Source organism: Mobula hypostoma, chromosome 2 (assembly GCF_963921235.1).
Source record: "Mobula hypostoma chromosome 2, sMobHyp1.1, whole genome shotgun sequence".
Classification (NCBI taxonomy): domain Eukaryota; kingdom Metazoa; phylum Chordata; class Chondrichthyes; order Myliobatiformes; family Myliobatidae; genus Mobula; species Mobula hypostoma.
In genome coordinates this window covers 174,023,327-174,044,595 of record NC_086098.1, presented here as the reverse complement: position 1 = coordinate 174,044,595, position 21,269 = coordinate 174,023,327, and the positions used below count along the sequence as shown (strand labels likewise).

Below are 21,269 nucleotides of genomic sequence, written 5' to 3'. Positions count from 1 at the left end.
ATCTGCGGACTATTTTCTAAATGGGGAGAAAATTCAGAGATGCAAAGGGACTTGAGAGTCCTTGTGCAGAACACCCTAAAGGTTAACTTGTAAGTAGAGTCGGTAGTGAGGAAGGCAAATGCCATGTTAGCATTTATTTCAAGAGGTCTATAATACAAGAGCAAGGATGTGATGCTGAGACTTTATAAGGCACTGGTGAGGCCTCACCTTGAGTATTGTAAACAGTTTTTGGCCTCTCATCTTAGAAAAGGTGTGCTGGCATTGGAGAGGGTCCAGAGGAGGTTCACAAAGACGATTCCAGGAACGTTCTCATACAAGGAATGTTTGATGGCTCTGGATCTGTACTCACTGGAATTCAGAAGGATAAGAGGGGATCTCATTGAAACCTTTTGAATGTTGAAAAGCCTAGACAGAGTAGATGTGGAAAGGAAGTTTCCCAAACAAGAGGACACAGCCTCATGATAGAGGGGCGCCCTTTCAAAACAGAGATGTGGAGAAATTTCTTTAGCCAAAGGGTGGTGAATTTGTGGAATTTGTTGCCACACGCAGCTGTGCAGGCCAGGTCGTTGGGTGTATTTAAGGTACAGATTGATAGGTTCTTGATTGGACATGGCATCAAAGGTTACCAGGACAAGGCCGGGAACCGGGGTTGAGGAGGAGAAGGAAAAACAATCAGCCATGATTGAATGGTGGAGCAGACTCGATGGGCCAGATGGCCTAATTCTGCTCCTATGTCCTATGGTCTAAAAGATGATATAAACCATAGACCTAGTGGCTAGCCAGAGAGACTATTTCCCAGAGTGGAATGGCTAATACCAGGGGGCATGGAGGAAAGAATGTGGGGGGGGGGTCATGTCAGAGGTAAGACATTTACACTGAGATTGGTGGGTGCATGGAACATGCTGCCAGGGGTGGTGGTTGAGGTAGATACATTTGGGACATTTAAGAGACACTTAAAAAGGCACATGCATGTTTGAAAAACAGAGGGCTATGTACAAAACAATTAGCTTCGAGTAGCTTATAAGGTTGGCACAAGAATGTGGGCCGAAGGGCCCGTACTGTGCTGTAGTGTTCTATGTTCTAGTTCCTTTCCCCCACAGATGCTGTTTGTTCCACATTCCAGCCTCTGCTGCCTCTTGAGACTTCACCTACAGTTTTGATTTTGATTTTTAATCTACAAGTAGAATTTTTTTTTAACCCAATGACCTGGTGCTGTGATCAAGTTCGAACTTGGGCATCTGGGCCAGACAACTGGATGTCAACGCAGTAACATAAGCATCGTGATCCCTTACCCGTCCAGCGGGGGAACCTGTCGACAAATAAATAAAAAGTGGCAGGTGCTTGAGAAGAGTGTGATATGGTTACCAGCTGCAGATGGCAACGACACACACAAACTCTCACGGAACCAAGCGCCCAGAAGTTGCCAGGGCAGAGTGAGACTTTGGCGCTAATTCCGCTCTGGGTTGGCAGATGGTGCATTTTCTGCAGGTGAGACAGCGCGACAGTTTTCTTCCTTCCACCCTCTGCTCTTTTTCGCTCCGTCTCTCCCCTCCCCCGCAGAATGGAATGCCGTCTGGTACGAAGACACCAAGCCTTTCTCCGCCAGCTGTCAAACTACCCGACCGTTAGAGGAAACATCAAAACTGCAAACTCACATGATCAACACTGGGTGCTTTCCCTGCTGCTCGTATTTTTCATCTTCACTGAGTTTCCACCCTCTTCTGCACACTGACGCCCTCACACATACACACTCTTTCCTGTTCAAGGCAGGCTACAGCCATTTCACACAAGTTCCCAAGACCCCCATCACCACCACTGAGCCCTCACAGAGCTGTGTGATATCTTGCAGAATCAAAAGGTTCTGGGTTCAAGACCATGGAAAACAGGTCCTTCAGCCCATCTAAATTACCTAATGAGCACTTCTATATCCTCAGAAAACTGAGGAAATTCAGCAAATCCTCAGCAATTTTTAGAGATGCCCAACTGAACACATCCTATCTGGATGCATCATGGCTTGATATGAAAACGGCTCTGCCCAAGACTGCAAGAAATTGCTGAGTTGCAAATGTAACTGGGTCTTGGTTACATTGGCTGCTGAGGTGTCTAAAATGGCTTCTTTGTATGTTATATAATTTTTTTTTTCTGTAATAATAACTGCATTGTAAGGAGTTCTCTCTCTCCCTGCTTGTTTGGGTTATATTATTGATAAGGGAGGAAACGAATCAATGAGTGTCCATGTTATTCTTTTTGTGGGTGATATTCTGTCTCATATGGCTGGGAACCGTGTGGTTTGGCGGGTTTTCGGGCGGAGAAGACAGAGGAAGGTCGCATTCAGAGGTACTCTGGTCGGCCACCCAAGGAGTGGTCCCACGCGGGTTGTCCGAGGCCGAGGACGGAGGGTCAAGGTCCTGCGGGACATTGAGCTCCAATGAAACCTTAAGCGCACTGACTTTTAAAACTCTTATTTGAACTTCGGCGCCTTTCTTTGTTTTATTCTTTTACGGTGTATTCTTTGTTAACCGATATTTGCAGTAAGATTTATGAAGTGTATGTATTTAACCGCTTATGGTGCTGTGTCTGATCTGTGAATTGGGCACTTATGCAGCCCCCACATAAATTGGCTTACATAGTTGGCTGGTTGTGGTTTCCCTAGGCACTGAGGAGCACGGTTTGTCTATAGCCTTACACAAACATAGCTCAGTTCCATCACAAAAGCCAGCCTCCCCACCATGGACTCTGTCTACATTATTCACTGCCTCAACGAAGCAGCCAACATAATCAAAGACCCTTCTGTTGTGTTTTCGATATTTACGTAACATTTGAGTAATCTTGTATATATATATATATATATATCAAACTATATATATAGTTTGATTAAGTATTCTTGTTTGTTTAATTAACTACAGGTTATATGTATAAATACATTAATTGCACACTACCACGTGAAATGTACGTGCCCTGCTAAAAGTAAAGATTAAGTCAGACCCGTATTCCCAGGATCCAATGTTTTCCTTTGAATTAATTTGGTGTTTGAAGTTACAAGACATAACAACTTCCAACCCTGAACATTCTCTCTTCTGCCCCTCCCACCAGGCAGTAAATTACTGCACCAGTCAACTGGGTTCAATTCGTTCTGCTGTTTGTAAAGAGATTTTGTGTTCTCTCTGTGACTGCATGGGTTTCCTCTGGGTGCTCCAGTTTCCTCCCACAGTCCAAAGACGTACCGATTAGCGGGTTAATTGGCCACATGGGTGTAGCTGGAGGGTCTGGGCTCATTGGGCCGGAAGGGCCTGTATTGTGCTGTACCTCTAAATATAATAAACTATTCTGTCTTAAACATGTTTTCTACCCCTGAAATTCCAGTTGGATTTAAGCTGCAAAGAGTGAAAACTTCATTTCAGACTTATTCCCGTCAATCAATCTTGTTCTGTGTGACTGAGATTGAATTGAAACACATAATTATGAGATCGACAGCCAGTGCCCCTTTTCCATGGTCAAGATGTCTAGTACTTGAGGGGATATGTCCAAGACGAGAGGGGGCGTTCAAAGATGTGCAGGGAAAATCTTTTACACAGAGAGCAGTGGGTGCCTGGAATGTGGTCATGAAGGCAGATACAACAGAGGTGGTTAAGAGGCTTTCAGACAGGTTCGTGCAAACGCAGAGAAATGAAGGCACAAGAACATTATGCAGGTATTAGGGATTAGCTGACATTAGCTTCATTATTTGGCACAGCACTACGGGCCAAAGGGCCTGTTCCTCTGTTCCATGTTCTGAAAAACTTGTCAATGTGGTCTTTCATTGATTCCATTGTATTTTTTTGTTCTACTGTGAATGCCTGCAAGAAAATAAGTCTCAGGGTAGTATAGGGTGACATATACGTACTTGGATAATAAATTTATTTTGAACTGATCCACTCCCTGCATTTCTGATGTTTAGTTGTCGTAGCTACTTTCATAAGTTTCTGCCGGTCTTTAAATGAACCATTTTCTTAGTGAAGTGACATTGTTATCCGTGCAAACACATCCAAATCACTGGATGGCAATTAACTGTTAACTAGCGGTTAAGATGTGTGTTGGAGAGTATATTGACTGTCTGTATCACAGCTTGGTATGGAAACAACATTGCCCTTGAGCGGAAAATCTTACAGAGTAGTGTATACGGCCCGGTCCATCACGGGTAAAGCCCTCCCCATCACTGAACACATCTACACAGAGCATTGTCGCAGGAAAGCAGCGTCCACCATCAGGGATCATCACCACCACCCAAGTCAGGCTCTCTTCTTCCCGCTACCATCAGGAAGAAGGTACAGGAAGCTCATGACTCACACCACCAGGTCGAGGAACAGATAGTACCCTGCAACCATTAGGCTGTTGAACAAAAGGGGATAACTTCACTCAACTGCACTTGCCCCATCATTAAAATGTTCCCAAATCCAATGGACTCATTTTCAAGGACTCTTCATCCCACGTTCTTGATATTTATTGCTTATTTATTTATAAGATCAGAAGATATAGGAACAGAATTAGACCATGTGACCATTGAGTCTGCTCCACCACTTCATTGTGGCTGATCAATTTTCCTTCTCAGCTCCAACCTCCTTACATTCTGTCAATAAATAAATGTATTTATTAGTTTGGTTACCCATTCAATTTACTTAATTTTTTATTATGCTGCATTAATTAGTTAGTTAATTAATTAATTTTCCCTTTTCTTCTTCTTTCTTTTAGTATTTGCAGAGTTTGTTGATTTTTGCACACTGGTTGTCCGCCCTGTTGGGTGAGGTCTTTCATTGATTCTATTATGGTTACTGGATTTGTTGAGTCTGCCCGCAAGAAGAATCTCAGGTTGGTATATGGTGGCATACATCTACATTGAACTCGAACAAAGATCCTGTAAGGTTTACTAAGGACAATTTTACATTGCAGTTTCTCCTGCTAGTGGAAATGCTTTTGCCAAACACTTGGTAAACACCTCTATTATGCGCTTGCTCATTTTTTGACAAAATAACTTCAGGACTGTTAAGCTTTCCTGGAAAGGAAAACCACCCTGTTCTGACATGATCGTTATAAATCATTTGAAGGGCCTCTATATGCGTTTGTATTCTAACTGTAGCTCAGTCAAGTTTGAATAATTCTTCTTCCTTTCATCTCTCTCTCCCTTCCCTCCCTCCCACCCCCTTCCCAGGAAGGGAGGACCAGAGATTTTATTTTTACACCAGCCAATGATTTATTTATCTGTGTCATTTACCCCTCGACTCCTGCGCCACGTTCATACATATTATTCCCTGAAATAAATGCAGCACCTCGAGGGAAATACACACAAAATGCTGGAGGAACTCATCAGATCAGGCAGGATCTATGGGCATGAATGAAGAATCAGCATCAAGTTCCTGCTGAGTTCCTCCAGCATTCTGTGTGTGTTACTCTGGATTTCCAGCATCAGCAGAATCTAATGTATTTACCCCCCGGCATTTATCCCTGCAGGTGGCAGAAGAGCAAAACCTGCCCATTCACCTCCTCCCTCACCTCCATTCAGGGCCCCTTCCAGGTGAGGCAACACTTCACCTGCGAACCTGCTGAGGTCGTCTACTGTATCTGCTGCTCCTGGTGTGGCCTCCTCCACATTGGTGAGACCCAAAGCAGATTGGGGGCCACTTTGTCAAGCACCTCGGCTCCATCTGCAAAAAGCAGGATTTCCCAGAAGCCAACCATTTTAATTCCTATTCCCATTCCTGTTCCGACATGTTGCTCCATGGCCTCTCCTCTGCTATAACGTGGTCACTCTCAGAGTAGAGGAGCAACACCTCATATCCATCTAGTCAGCGTCCAACCAATCGATTTTTCCAACTTACAATTCCCCCTCCAACTTCCCTCTTCTTCTATTCCCCACTCTGGCCTCTTACTTCTTCTCCACCACTGCCTATAACCTCCCGCTGGTGCCCCTCTTCCCTTCCTTTCTCACATGGTCCATTCTCCCTCCTAACACATTCCCTCTTCTCCAGCCCTTTCACCTATCACCTTCCAGCTTCTTACTTCATCCCTCTTCCCCCACCCACCTGGCTTCACCTACCACCTTCCACCTTGTCCTCCTCCCCTCTCCACACCTTCTTATTCTGGCATCTTTCCCCTTCCTTTCCAGTCCTGATGAAGGATCTCAGCCTAAAACGCTGCAGTTTACTCTTTTCCACAGATGCTGCCTGACCTGCTGAGTTCCTCCAGCATTTTGTGTGTGTTGCTTTGGACCTCCAACAGTTGCAAAATCTCTTGCGTCTATAATTTCCCTGTTGGCAGTGTAAGGTCAAACTCACCCACACCAAACTGTCAGTCCTTGGCTTTCATTACTGCCAATGTGAGGCTAAACATAAACTACAAAAGCAGCACTTAATTTTCCACCTGGATAGTCTACAACCCAATGGTATGAACATTCAATTATCCAACTATTTTTTTGCTCTTCCGCATTTATGTAGTACCTTCTCTCAACCTCAGGCTGGCAATCAGTTTTGACTGTATGCCTTTCTGGCAGGTCCTTAGGGTTGCTATAGCAGCAGGGTGATGGTAATGGATTCCCAACCTGGGTCCATGGACCGCTCGGTTAATAGTAAGGGTCCATGGCATAAAAAAGGCTGGGAACCCCTGACCTACCTATTAGACGCTCCCAATGGTATGCGTCTCAAGCAGCCTCTGACAACCAAGTCCAGCTCCTGGCCTTCACATGTTCCTTAGCCTCTAAGCCCGAGAACCCATCTCTATTGACAGGAAAAAGGATTTTTGCTCTCCACCCTATCTGACCCCTCACATAATTTTATCTGCCTCTCCCAGAGTTCCCTTTTAGCCTCCTGTACTCCAAGAAAACAAACTTAGCTTATCCGGACTCTTTCTGACAATGGAAAAGCTGGAACGGGTTACTGGAAATTCGTCTAAATTTTGTGAACAATATGCTCAACTCGTTCCAAGTTCTAGGCTATTCAATCTAACTGAACACTCCAGCTAGAGTATGTAGAATGAAATATAACCTTATTGCTATGGTTGCACTTTCAAGAGAACAAATCATATCATGACCACTGGGTTGTAAAACCATAACCAGAAGCTTATTTAGTCGTCTTCAAACTGTATTGTTTACCAGGCACAAAGAGAGCCCAAGTACCCTGTGCCTGCAGGAGTGAGCACACAGTGACCTGGCCTTTCAAGCACTGAGAGCCACACCTCCCAAAGATGTGTTATGCCACTAGCTCCCTGTACTCGAGCGATTCCCACCGAGGGTTTGAAGGAGCAACGTGGAAGGTTGTAACATCAGAACGGCAAGTCGCTGGTCTCCCCTCGTATTGTTGCAGGAGCGATCTCTCTCTCTCTCCCTCGCTGGTGAGAGAAAGCCTGTCGGTGATACCAAAGTGTTGGGTGATGGACTGTAGTTTTGATGGACTCTGGATCAGATTTTGCTGTTGCGTGCACAGTGTGGGGGTTGGGGATGGATGTCAATGAACTTGCTATTGTCAGTGCAAGGGGGGAATGGGAGGTTGATGCTTGCTGCTGCTTCTGCGAAGGGTGGTGGGGGGGGGTGGTTTCGGGGCTTCAATGTCCTATCATTCATTCTATGGGGTCCCTTGTTGCACGGATGTCTGTGAAGAGTACAAATTTAAGGTTGTATACCGTATACATTCTCTGATATTAACAGAACCTAAATCTAACCCAGCTCCCTATATCGCACTGCTCTGGCTTGTGTATCACGCAGACAGCTGGATCACAATGTCCATGGGTGACCCCGATCAAGGGAAAGCCTCATTGTCTGGCAGGTCACCAAGGTATTTTAGTGACTAAGTATCACAGTTCATTATTGGTAGTCTTTCTTCAATATTAATATTATCCTTTTATTACCACCAACAGGAGGTGAAGCTTCTTTTTTAATCTAAAACTTTATGTGGACAAAAAAAAAATGCAAACTTGCAAAACATTTTTTTAAAAATCTAGTATTTAATGTACAGAAGTCACCTCAGTAGTGGATTCAGCCCAGTACATCATGGGTAAAGCCCTCCCAACCACTGAAAACCTCTACATGAAAAGCAGCATCCATCATCAAAAATCCATACCACCCAGGCCGTGCTCCTTTCTTGTTGCCGCCGTCAGGTAGAAGGTACCAGAGCCTCAGGACTCGCACCACCAGGTTCAAGAACAGTTACCACCCCTCAACAATCAGGCTCTTCAACAAAAGGGGATAACTACACTCATCTATTGAGATGTTTCCACACCACAGGTCCCACTGCAGCTCTACAAAACTCTAATTAGTCCACACTTGGAATAATGTGTCCAGTTCTGGTCCTCTCATTATAGGAAAGATGTGGAAGGATTTAGAGAGGGTGTATAGGAGATTTATCTGAATGCTTCCTGGATTAGAGAGCAGGTCTTATGAAGAAAGGTTGAGCAATGTAGGGCTTTTCTCTTTGGGGCGAAAGAGGACGAGTGATGACTTGATACAGGCATACAAGAAGATTAGAGGTACACATCATATGGATAGCCAGAGACTTTTCCCAGGACAGAAATAGCTAATAGAGGGGGTATAATTTTAAGGTGATTGCAGGAATGGAGGTGGTTGCTGGGTGCTGATGCTTCCTGCTGGAACAAGTGGGGGAGGGTCGATATGTGTGGGAGGGGGGAGTGGGGGCTTTGGGATTCTAACATTTTTCTGTCATTCATTCTTTGGGGTTTTCTTCTGTTTTGTGGATGTCTGTGAAGAGTAAGAATTTCAGGTTGTATACTGTGTACATTCTCTGACATTAAGAGGAACTACTGAAAATAGTGGGGGATGTCAGAGCCTGGAGGAACGTATAGGGGGAAAATATCTTATGTCTTAGGTTTTTTACAGAGTGATGGGTGCATAAAATGCCTTGCCGGGGTGGTGACAGAGGCAGGTACATTAGGGACATTTAAAAAACTCCTAGATGGGCACATGGATGATAGAGAAATAGAGGACTATGTAGGGCTGCAGTTTGAGAACAAGAGTTAGAACATTTAAGAATGAGATGAAAGGGATTTTTTTTCACTTGGTAGGTAGTGAACCTTTGTGATTTTCTACCCTGGATAGTTGTTGAGACGCAGTCATTGCAATCAGTCCATAAGACTGTAAGACATAGGAGCAGAATCAGGCCATTTGGCCCATCCAGGCTACTCCGCCATTCCACCATGGCTGATTTATCATCCCTCTCAACCCCATTCCCCTGCTTTCTTCCCATAACTCGACACCCTGATTAATCAAGAACCTACCAACATTTGATTTAAATATACTCAATGACTTGACCTCCACAGATGTCTGTACGTTGAATTCCACAGATTCACCAATCTCTGGCTAAGGAAATTCCTCCTCAGCTCTGTTCTAAAGGGGCGTCCTCTGGTCCTAGACTCCCCGACTATAGGAAACATTCTCTCCAAGTCCACAGAGATCATTATATTTCTGCGCATGAAGGAAATCAAAGGATATGGAATCAATGGAAGCAGGTTAGCCACAACCTTATGGGGTGAAAGGTCTGGACCGCTGCTCCTGTTTCCTCTGATTTTTATGTTCAGAAGAGAAGAGTTGCTGTAATCTAAACCAAGAGAGGCTAAGTGATGTCCAGTGTGTCTTACCTGCCTTTTTCCAGATGTCATCAGGGACGTAGCCAGCCGCCGGTCGGTGGGTGATCTCCCGAAGAAGCTCTAAAGAAATACAAATCAGCTTCAGGTAACTGGAAGCCTGTTCCCCACACCTTCACCAGAGGGATCTCCAGTGCAGGCAGACGTAATAGGTTCAGTGAGATGAACACTGCATCCTGGCAAACAATGACATCAGAGGATTGGAGAGGTCTCCTTCCTCCGGCAATATAGTGACAACTGAAGGGTTTCAGCCTGAAACATCAACTGTTTACTCCTTTCCATTGTGGCTTGTGGAGTCAGATCCCTCTCATGCTGCACTGTCAGATCTGCCTTCTTTCAGCAGACTTCAAACACTGGGGAACAAATGGCCTGATAAGACCCAGAAACCCCATTCCCTCCAGGCCTCAGGCACTCTCTCGCTTTCTGTGTCTGGTCTGCATACTTCCCCTGTGACCATGTGGGCTTCCTCTTACATCCCAGACGCGTGGACTGGTGAACCGATTACCATGGTAAAACTGACCCTGGAGTGTCGATGACTGGTAGAACGTCAGGGAGCTGATGAGATCATGAGGAGAGAAAGAAAATAGGATAAAGTAGAATTGATGTTTGATTGTTGATATGGACTCAATGGGCTAAAGGGCCTTTTTCAGTATTAATCGCTCTATGACTACAACTCTATGGCAGCTACTTGCTCAGACAGAATATAGGATATATAGTACTATGCAGAAGTCTGGGTTACTTTTACATAGCTAGGGAGCCCAAGACCTTTGTACTAATCTTATGCATTGCAGCTGATGCTGGTACAAGAATAACTAATCTCATGACCTATGTGAATGATGATAAATCTGAAGCTGATGTGGGTCTCTATTGTGGACTGAGAGTGGGAAAGGGGCAGGGAGAGGGGAATCATGGATCGGGAGAGGGAAGCATCAGAAAAAGACTAAGGAGCTGGTAGTAGACCTGAGGAGAGCTAAGGTACCGGTGACCCCTGTTTCCATCCAGGGGGTCAGTGTGGACATAGTGGAGGATTACAAATACCTGGGGATACGAATTGACAATAAACTGGACTGGTCAAAGAACACTGAGGCTGTCTACAAGAAGGGTCAGAGCCGTCTCTATTTCCTGAGGAGACTGGGGTCCTTTAATATCTGTCGGACGATGCTGAGGATGTTCTACGAGTCTGTGGTGGCCAGTGCTATCATGTTTGCGGTTGTGTGCTGGGGTAGCAGACAGCAACAGAATCAACAAACTCATTCATAAGGCCAGTGATGTTGTGGAGATGGAACAGGACTCTCTGACGGTGATGTCTGAAAGGAGGATGCTGTCCAAGTTGCATGCCATCTTGGACAATGTCTCCCATCCACTACATAATGTACTGGTTGGGCACAGGAGTACATTCAGCCAGAGACTCATTCCACCGAGATGCAACACAGAGTGTCATAGGAAGTCATTTCTGCCTGTGGCCATCAAACTTTATAACTCCTCCCTTGGAGGGTCAGACACCCAGTAGGTTGGTCCTGGACTTATTTCCTGGCATAATTTACATATTACTATTTAATTATTTATGGTTTTATTACTATTTAATTATTTATGGTGCAACTGTAACGAAAACCAATTTCCCCCGGGATCAATAAAGTATGACTATGACTATATGACTATGACTAAAGACATTCTCATATGATCAATAATCCAAGGTATTTGGAATCAAATGACCTTGCCTGGTGTCTCAGGGCTGGGTGTGTCTGCACTCGTGCCACCTCCCACCCCTGGCTCTCCTCTGCCACCTGTCACACACCCCTCCTGCGGAGCTCCATCCTCACCATTCCCAACATCCTTTGCTCCTGCCAGATTTACAAACTTGCTGTCTGTTCTGCATTAACAAATACAGTACTCTACAAAAGTTTTAGTCACCCTAGCTATACATACAGTTTGTGCTTAAGACTTTTGCACAGTACTGTAGAACAGTACCTCTCAGTACAGACCCTACAGCCTACGATGTCATGCCAACCTCCTAACCTATTTTAACATCAATCGAACCCTTCCCCCCACATAGCTCACCATTTTTCTATCATCCACATGCATATTTAAGAGCTTTATAAATGTCCCTAATGTATTTGCCTCTACCACCACCCCTGACAGTGTTCCATGCACCCTCCGCTCTCTGTAAAAACACCTACCTGATACCACCCCCCATACTTTCCTCCAATCACCTTAAAATTATGCCTCCTTGTATTAGCCATTTATACCCTGGGAAAAAGGCATTGGCTGTTCACTCTACCTATGTCTTTCATCATCTAGTACAACTCTTATCAAATCACCCCTCATCCTCTTTCGCTCCAAAGAGAAAAGCCCTTGCTCACTCAACCTTTCCTCTCAGCCAGACATGCTCTCCAATCCAGGCAGCATCCTGGTACATTCCCCTCTACACCGTCTCTAAAGCCTCCACACCCTTCCTATAATGAGGTCTAATGAGGATAATGTGGTAGTGTTTATGAAAAAGGATTGCAAACACAAGCCTGGAAACAGTCGGGCCACCATCAGATTATTGAATAGTCCATGGACCCATCAGCACTACCTTCCTATTTGACTTTGGCACTATTTATCTATTTTGTAACTCTTTGTAATTTTTATGTTTTACTCTGTACCACTGCCACGAAAACATAGAAAACTTACAGCACAATACAGGCCCTTAGGCCCACAAAGCTGTGCCAAACATGTCCTTACCTTAGAACTACCTAGGCTTACCCATAGCCCTCCATTTTCTAAGCTCCATGTACCTAACCCAGGAGTCTCTTAAAAGACCCTATCGTATCCACCTCTACCACCATCACCAGCAGCCCATTCCATGTACTCACCACTCTCTGCATAAAAAACTTACCCCTGACATCTCCTCTGTACCTACTCCCAAGCACCTTAAACCTGTGTCCTCTTGTGGCAGCTATTTCAGCCCTGGGAAAAAGCCTCTGACTATCCACACGATCAATGCCTCTCATCATCTTATACACCTCTATCAGATCACCTCTCATCCTCCGTCGCTCCAAGGAGAAAAGGCCGAGTTCACTCAAATTATTCTCATAAGGCATGCTCCCCAATCCAGGCAACATCCTTGTAACATATTTCACAGCATATGTCGGTGATAATGAACCTGATTCTGAATTCCCCGATGAACGTCCTCGATGATCTCCTCAACTTAACGTTACTTGCTGTAGGAACCCCTTGCCCCCCACCCCGCATGCAAATTATTTGCACTGTTTCGCATTACTATTTAGAGATACAGCACACAATTATACCTGTAAGCCCAATTAACCTGTACGTCTTTGGACTGTGGGAGGAAACAGGGGCACACAGAGGAAACCCACACAGTCATGCGGAGAAGGGATAAGCTCCTTACAGATGATGGATGAATCCAACCCAGGTCGCTGGCACTGTGAAGGCTGATTTATACTTGTGCATCAAATGTACGCCGTAGCCGTGTACCCTACGCTGTACCCTACGCCGTAGCCTAATGTGCCCCTCTCCCAAAATGTAACTACGCATCGCGGCGATGCAGACCAAAACAACTGTGATTGGTCCGCTTGGTAGCATCGCATTTCCTCCTGCACTGCAATAGCTTCCCATTGGGCGACTGAAGGGCAGGGAAGGAACTCTGGCTGCAATGCTTTCCATAAAGCTTTACAGACCTCCGAAATTATGGAGAACCCTGTGCTTGATGCCAGTTTGTAGCTAGCTTCTACAATCTGTTGACTTCCACCTGGAGCTAAAACTCGAATGGTGATGCCAGTCTCTGAGTATACTGTGCGTACACTGATGAGAAATAAATGGTTGGAGACTATGAACCAAATCGTCAAATCTACCTGCCAACATCCGAAAACATTTGAAATGCATCTCCTCGTCCATGTCTCTCAGTGGCCGGACAAGCACAGAAAATTCACCCTCCTTCAGTTTCAGTCGCCATTGTTTGAAGTTTGAGTTTCTTTGTGTTGAGTTTCAACAGAGTGGCATAGAAACCCCATCACCAACTAGCGTTTTGGCGGTGAATTGCAGAGTGACGCAGACACACCAACGGACAAATATAAATGTTCATAACAGCGTAGCCCACTTGCGTAGGCCATGGCGTAAGCTAGTGCACACAAGTATAAATCAGCCTTAATAGTGTTAGCTAACCACTACTCGACTGTGCTGCCCCAATAAGTCAGTGATAATAAACCTGACTCGGACTCCCCAGGTGAAACAGTTCCCCGGCGACCTGCAGCTTTCCTTTGCTAGCTCTGGGATCTTCTTGTATACAAATTATCTGTACCGCTTTACATCTGAATGACTGCATTTCAGAAAGGTATAATGAATTCCAGGGAGCTTGTGAAAGACAATATGTGAATGCAAATCAGCTCAGACAGACCGGCTGCTCATTCAGCACTGTCAAGCTGCCTGCATGAGCCGAGGCAGGGAAGGGACCTCAACCACATACAGGGACGACAAGCAATCCAGATGGCAAAGCACCATTTTGTGTGGAGACAACTGACACTGGGCGCGGTCACAAAATGTCCGCCAGCTGGGCCAGAGTGGGGAAAGGTGCAGGAGGATGGGGGAAGAATAGGATTAGCAGACGCAGCCTCAGAATGGAAGCTTTAGAACAGAGATGAGAAGGAATTTGTTCAGCCAGAGGTGGCGAATCTGTGGAATTCATCGCCACAGATGGCTGTCGGGGCCAAGTCATTGGGTATATTTAAAGGGGAGGTTAATAGTTCATAATTGGTAAGGGCGCCAAAAGTTACAGTGACGAGGCAGGATAATCAGCCATGATTGGATGGGCTGAATGGCCTAATTATTTTCCTATATCTTAAGGTTTTATAGATGGGAAACCAGGGCAGGATGAAGTTTAGATGCACAGCCTCACGTTGCCACGTGATCCACAGCCCAGAGGGGCAATGGGTTGAGGAGCCCAAGAGATTCTGCAGAGACTGGAAATCTCGAGGACCTCAGCAGGTCAGGCAGTATCTATGGAGAGGAATAAACAGTCGACATTTCAGGCTGAGGCACTTCATCATGATGAGAAAGGAAGGGGGCAAAACCTAGAATAAGAAGGTTGAAGAAGAACTGGGCACAAGAGCCAAGATCTCCAGTCACCACCCATTTCAATTCCACTTCCCATTTCCAGACCAGCATGTCTGTCCATGACCTCCTTTATTGCTACAATGAAGCTAAACAAGGTTGGAGGAGCCAATTCTCCTATTCCATCTTGGCAACCTCCAACCTGATGGCATGAACATAGGTTTTTTCACTTACCTTTGTTTCCACACCTCCAACCCTCCATCTTTATTTTCCCTCACTTCAGTGGCCTTCCCCTCCCCTACCCTCACAACCTCCCTCCAGTTGCCCGTCCACTTCCATTTATTCCTTTCCTATCATATTCCTTCTTCTTCTTCTTCTGCCTTTATGCCTTCTAGCTATTTCCTCCCAGTTTCTCACTTCATCTCCCTCTCCCACCCACCCACCTTTACCGTCACCTGGTCTCACCTATCACCTGCCAACTTGTACTCCTCTCCCACTCCCCACCTTCTTATTTTGGCTTTTGCCCCCTTCCTTTCCAGTCCCGATGAAGGGTCTCAGCCCAAAACGCCGACTGTTCGTTTCCCTCCCCAGATGCTGCCTGTCATGCTGAGTTCCTCCATCATCCTGCGTGTGTGGTTCTTCGAGTGAGGAGCCCAGGAGTGCCCACTGATCCTTGGAATGTTGTCCTGGTGTGAGTCAGGGGGCAGAAACCTGTCAGCCAGGGTGTGGTGAGGAACAAACTGTGTGAGGAAGGAAGGAAGGGAAAGGTATGTTGCATCCAGAGTTTCTCCGGTTAGCGGGCGATTTCCCTCCACGCCTCTCTGACGTAGTGGGGAACCGTGTACAAGGCAAGTTACAGCAGTGGTTTGCCATTGCCTTCTGCCGGGTGAGTTTCCAAAGAGATCACCAGCTCGTAACCCTGCATGGATGGAAAGCGTGCGGGGAGCCGCTGGATTCGAACTCGGGACCTTTTTTCCTGAAGTCCGACGCTGATGCCACTACGCCACCAGCCGGGAAGGGGGGGGCCAGAAACAGTTTCTCACTGCACCCTAACTGTGAGGCTGCAGCAATACCAATGGAAAAATCTACCCAGAGGACATTCACTTCCCCAGCATTAAAATCTCTCAGCCTTATAAGAATTTCAGAGTTCAAAGGAAAAGAGTAATTCTGGAAAGCCCTTGATCTTGATACAAAAAGACAACCCAATTTCCCTCTACCTGGTTTCCCCTCTAACCTGCCAGCTTGTACCCCTCCCCAAACAAGATGTTATTCACAGCCTGAGCAGCCATTTTTGACTCACAGGACAGCCCAATAGCATGCTTTAATCTTCAGTCACTGGTTTTGTATAGAATCCTACAGTGTGGAGGGAGGCCCTTCAGCCCATCAAGTATGTGACTATCATGAAGCAACCACTCACAGTCATCCTGTTCTATTCCCATCAGTTCCCTTCCCTCTCCCCTACTCCCTTCCCCCACCTGGTTTCAACCCTTCACCTGCAGACTAGGGTCAATTTACAGAGGCCAATTAGCCTACAAACCCGCCCGGGGGACAGCCAGGGAGAAATGCAAAATGCAAGCCGTTGGGATTGAACTTCAGGCACAGGAGCGGTGAGGCGGCAGATCCACCAGCTGCACCACCCATACCTGGTCCTGAAGAAGGGCCTCGGCCTGAAACGGCAAATGTTGGGTGGGGGTGTGGGATGTTGTAATAAGCTGGGAGATGGTAGGTGGAAAAGGCAAAGGGCTGGAGAAGAAGCAATGTGATAGGAGAGTAGACCATGGGAAAAAAGGGAGGAGGGGCACTGGGGGAAGTGACAGACAACTTGGAATCAGTAGGTTCCTCCCAATTTACCCGGAGCAACTCCCTTTTCTCTTTTGACACTAAGGATTCAGATCAACACCCTTCCCCTTAAAGACTAACCAATGTGAGGGATCAGAGCGAAGCTCACCAGACTGAATGGCGTCCACGTTCCCGGGGCTGAGCTGTCGTAGGTGAGTGGTGCCACCCTTCCGCACATCCTCGGTGTCATTGTAACGCCTCATCCAGTAGTTCAGCTCTTCGCGATCTGCCTCCTGGCAGCGACAGAGGACAGCCAGGGACCGCCGGGTCTTCTCCACCATGTCCATAATGCAGTTCAGGAGCTGGAAGTGAACAGAAGGCTCGTTTGGCGGTTGCATTTGAAGGAAGACGACAAGACCCAGTCGGGACACCCTAACATATCCCTTCTAGAAGGCAAGTTTATGGGAACACCTCCCAGACTGACAGGTGATGAGAACAAGTGTGAAGATTGACAATAATGACCCCGAAATAAGAATGCAGTCTTGATGGACGGCATCATGGAAACAGGCCCATCTGTTCCATACCGACCAAACTTCCCATCTGAACTCGTCCCATTTGCCTGTGTTTGGTCCAAGTCCCTATAAACCAAGGGTTCCCAACCTTTTTTATGTCATGGACCAACACCATTAAGCAAGGGGTCCGAGGATCCCTGGTTGGAAACCCCAGCTCTAAAACTTTTCTATCCATGTACCTGTCTGTATTCTGCATTCTGTTCGTCCTTTTTAATACCCTGATGTACTTATCCGGTGGCAGGGTGGAGATATGTCTCCACCAAAGGAGGTGTAAGGTGCTCCTTCCCTCCACCAGCCTGCAGATCACCCTTGGGGAAGGTGTAACACTGGCTTAGCCCACCGATCAGGGTCACGCAAAGCCATGGGAGCAGGTGGTTGATGGTCATATGAGCAGCTGGAGCATATCACAAGTCCCGGTTATGCGACCACGGACACCAGGCAGACAATCTCTGAAGGGCATTGATAATGGTTGGGGTCACCTGTCTTGCAAAGACACTGCCCAGAAGAAGGCAATGGCAAACCACTCCTGTAGAAAAATTTGCCAAGGATGATGATGGTTACGGAGAGGGCATGATCGCCCATGTCATAAGACATGGCACATAACAAACAGGCGATGTACTTATGTGTGGAACGATGTGTCAGGATGGCATGCAAACAGCTGCTTCTAACATTAACCTCAGTACAATAATAAACCAGTACCAATTGCAATTTCAGAAAAGACGGAATGTACTATGGTTCCTACAGTGGGATGAGACTAACATCAGAAGGTACAACCTCAGAGTAGAAGGATGTCCTTTCAGAACAGAGATGAGGAGGAATTATCTTCAGCCAGAAGGTGGTGAATCTGTGGAATTCATTGCCACAGGCAGCTGTGGAGGCCAAGTCACTGGGTATATTTAAAGCAGAGGCTGATAGGTTCTTGATTAGTAAGGGTGTCAAAGGTTACAGGGAGAAGGCAGGAGAATGGGATTTAGAAGGAAAATAAATCAGCCGTGATGGAATGGCAGAGTAGGTGCAATGGGCTAAACGGCCTAATTCTGCTTCTACGTTTTATTGAAACATAGAAAACCTACAGCACAATACAGGCCCTTCGGCCCACAAAGTTGTGCCGAAAATGTCCCTACCTTAGAAATTACTAGGCTTACCCATAGCCCTCTATTTTACTAAGCTCCATGTACCGATCTAAAAGTCTCTAAAAAGACCCTATTGTATCCACCTCCACCACTGTTGCCGGCAGCCCATTCCACACACTCACCACTCTCTGCATAAAAAACTTAGCTCTGACATTTCCTCTGTACCTACTCCTCAGCACCTTAAACCTGTGTCCTCTTGTGGCAACCATTTCAGCCCTGGGAAAAAGCCTCTGACTATCCACACGATCAATGCCTCTCATCATCTTACACACCTCTATCAGGTCACCTCTCATCCTCTGTCGCTCCAAGGAGAAAAGGCCAAGTTCACTCAATCTATTCTCATAAGGCATGCTCCCCAATCCAGGCAACATCCTTGTAAATCTCCTCTGCACCCTTTCTATGGTTTCCACATCCTTCCTGTAGTGAGGTGACCAGAACTGAGCACAGTACTCCAAGTGGGGTCTGACCAGGGTCCTATATAGCTGCAACATTGCCTCTCGGCTCCTAAATTCAATTCCATGATTAATGAAGGCCAGTGCATCGTATGCCTTCTTAACCACAGAGTCAACCTGCGCAGCTGCTTTGAGTGTCCTATGGACTCATATCCCAAGATACCTCCGATCCTCCACACTGCCAAGAGTCTTACCATTAATACTATATTCTGCCATCATATTTGACCCACCAAAATGAACCACTTCAAACTTATCTGGGTTGAACTCCATCAGCCACTTCTCAGCCCAGATTTGCATCATATCAATGTCCCGCTGTAACCTTTGACAGCACTCCACACTATCCACAACACCTCCAACCTTTGTGTCATCAGCAAACTTCCTAAACCATCCCTCCACTTCCTCATCCAGATCATTTATAAAAATCACGATGAGTAAGGGTCCCAGAACAGATCCCTGAGGCACACCACTGGTCACCGATCTCCATGCAGAATATGACCCGTCTACAACCACTCTTTGTCTTCTGTGGGCAAGCCAGTTCTGGATCCACAAAGCAATGTTCCCTTGGATTCCATGCCTCCTTACTTTCTCAATAAGCCTTGCCTGGGGTACCTTATCAAATAGTCATAGTCATACTTTATTGATCCCGGGGGAAATTGGTTTTCATTACAGTTGCACCATAAATAATTAAATAGTAATAAAACCATAAATAGTTAAATAGTAATATGTAAATTATGCCAGGAAATAAGTCCAGGACCAGCCTATTGGCTCAGGGTGTCTGACCCTCCAAGGGAGGAGTTGTAAAGTTTGATGGCCACAGGCAGGAATGACTTCCTATGACGCTCTGTGTTGCATTTCGGTGGAATGAGTCTCTGGCTGAATGTACTCCTGTGCCCAACCAGTACATTATGTAGTGGATGGGAGACATTGTCCAAGATGACATGCAACTTGGACAGCATCCTCTTTTCAGACACCACCGTGAGAGAGTCCAGTTCCATCCCCACAACATCACTGGCCTTACGAATGAGTTTGTTGATTCTGTTGGTGTCTGCCACCCTCAGCCTGCTGCCCCAGCACATAACAGCAAACATTGCCTTGCTGAAATCCATATACACTATATCTATTGTTCTTCATTCATCAATGTGTTTAGTCACATCCGCAAAAAATTCAATCAGTGTCGTAAGGCACGACCTGGCCTTGACAAAGCCATGCTGACTATTCCTAATCATATTATACCTCTCCAAATGTTGATAAATCCTGCCTCTCAGGATCTTCTCCATCAACTTACCAACCACTGAAGTAAGACTCAATGGTCTATAATTTCCTGGGCTATCGCTATTCCCTTTCTTGAATAAAGGAACAACATCCACAACTCCCCAATCCTCCAGAACCTCTCCCTCATCATTGATGAGTCAAAGATCATCGCCAGAGGCTCAGCAATCTTCTCCCTCGCCTCCTACAGTAGCCTGTGGTACATCAGATCCAGTCCCGGTGACTTATCCAACCTGATGCTTTCCAAAAGCTCCAGCACATCCTCTTTCTTAATATCTACATGCTCAAGCTTTTCAGTCTGCTGCAAGTCAGCACTACAATCACCAAGATCCTTTTCCATAGTGAATACTGAAGTAAAGTATTCATTAAGTACCTCTGCTATTTCCTCTGGTTCCATACACACTTTCCCACTGTCACATTTGATAGGTCCTATTCTTTCATGTCTTATCCTCTTGCTTTCCACATACTTGTAGAATGCCTTGGGGTTTTCCTTAATCCTGCCCACCAAGGCCTTCTCATGGCCCCTTCTGGCTCTCCCAATTTCCTTTTTAAGCTCCTTTCTGTTAGCCTTATAATCTTCTAAATCTCTAACACTACCTACCTCTCTGAACCTTTTGTAAGCTTTTCTTTTCTTCTTGACTAGATTTATTACAGCCTTTGTACACCACGGTTCCTGTACCCTACCATAACCTCCCTGTCTCATTGGAATGTACCTACGCAGAACTTCACACAAATATCCCCTAAACATTTGCCACATTTCTTCCGTACTTTTCCCTGAGAACATCAGTTTCCAATTTAAGCTTCCAATTTCCTGCCTGATAGCCTCATAATTCCCCTTACTCCAATTAAATGCTTTTCTAACTTGTCTGTTCCTATCTCTTTCAAATGCTATTGTAAAGGAGATAGAATTATGATCACTATCTCCAAAATGCTCTCCCACTGAGAGATCTAACACCTGACCAGGTTCATTTCTCAATACCAGATCAAGTACAGTCTCTCCTCTTGTAGGCTTATCTACATATTGTGCCAAGAAACTTTCTTGAACACAACTAACAAACTCCACCCCTTCTAAACCCCTCAATCGATATTTGGGAAATTAAAATCTCCCAACACGACAACTCTGTTATTATTACACCTTTCCAGGATCTGTTTCCCTATCTGCTCCTCGATATCCCTGTTACTATTGGGTGGCCTATAAAAAACACCCAGTAAAGTTATTGACCCCCTCCTGTTCCTAACTTCCACCCACAGAGACTCCGTAAACAACCCCTCCATGACTTCCTCCTTTACTGCAGTCGTGACACTATCTCTGATCAGCAGTGCCAAGCCCCCACCTCTTTTGCCTCCCTCCCTGTCCTTTCTGAAACATCTGAAACCCGGCACTTGAAGTAACC

At 45.9% G+C, this 21,269-nt stretch overlaps 1 protein-coding gene across 7 annotated transcripts in view; it reads right to left on the bottom strand.

Annotated features, from left to right (window-relative positions):
- The window catches only part of LOC134342682 (protein CBFA2T1-like), a 198,534-nt gene that overhangs the window by 14,429 nt on the left and 162,836 nt on the right, over positions 1 to 21,269 (bottom strand). For all 7 annotated transcript variants that reach the window (XM_063041101.1, XM_063041094.1, XM_063041095.1 and 4 more), the window contains exons 8-9: positions 16,619 to 16,811; positions 9,616 to 9,684 (exon numbers count right to left, since the gene is read on the bottom strand). In XM_063041101.1, coding sequence (XP_062897171.1) covers positions 9,616 to 9,684; positions 16,619 to 16,811 — 262 coding nt within the window. The remainder of the gene's footprint in view (positions 1 to 9,615; positions 9,685 to 16,618; positions 16,812 to 21,269) is intronic.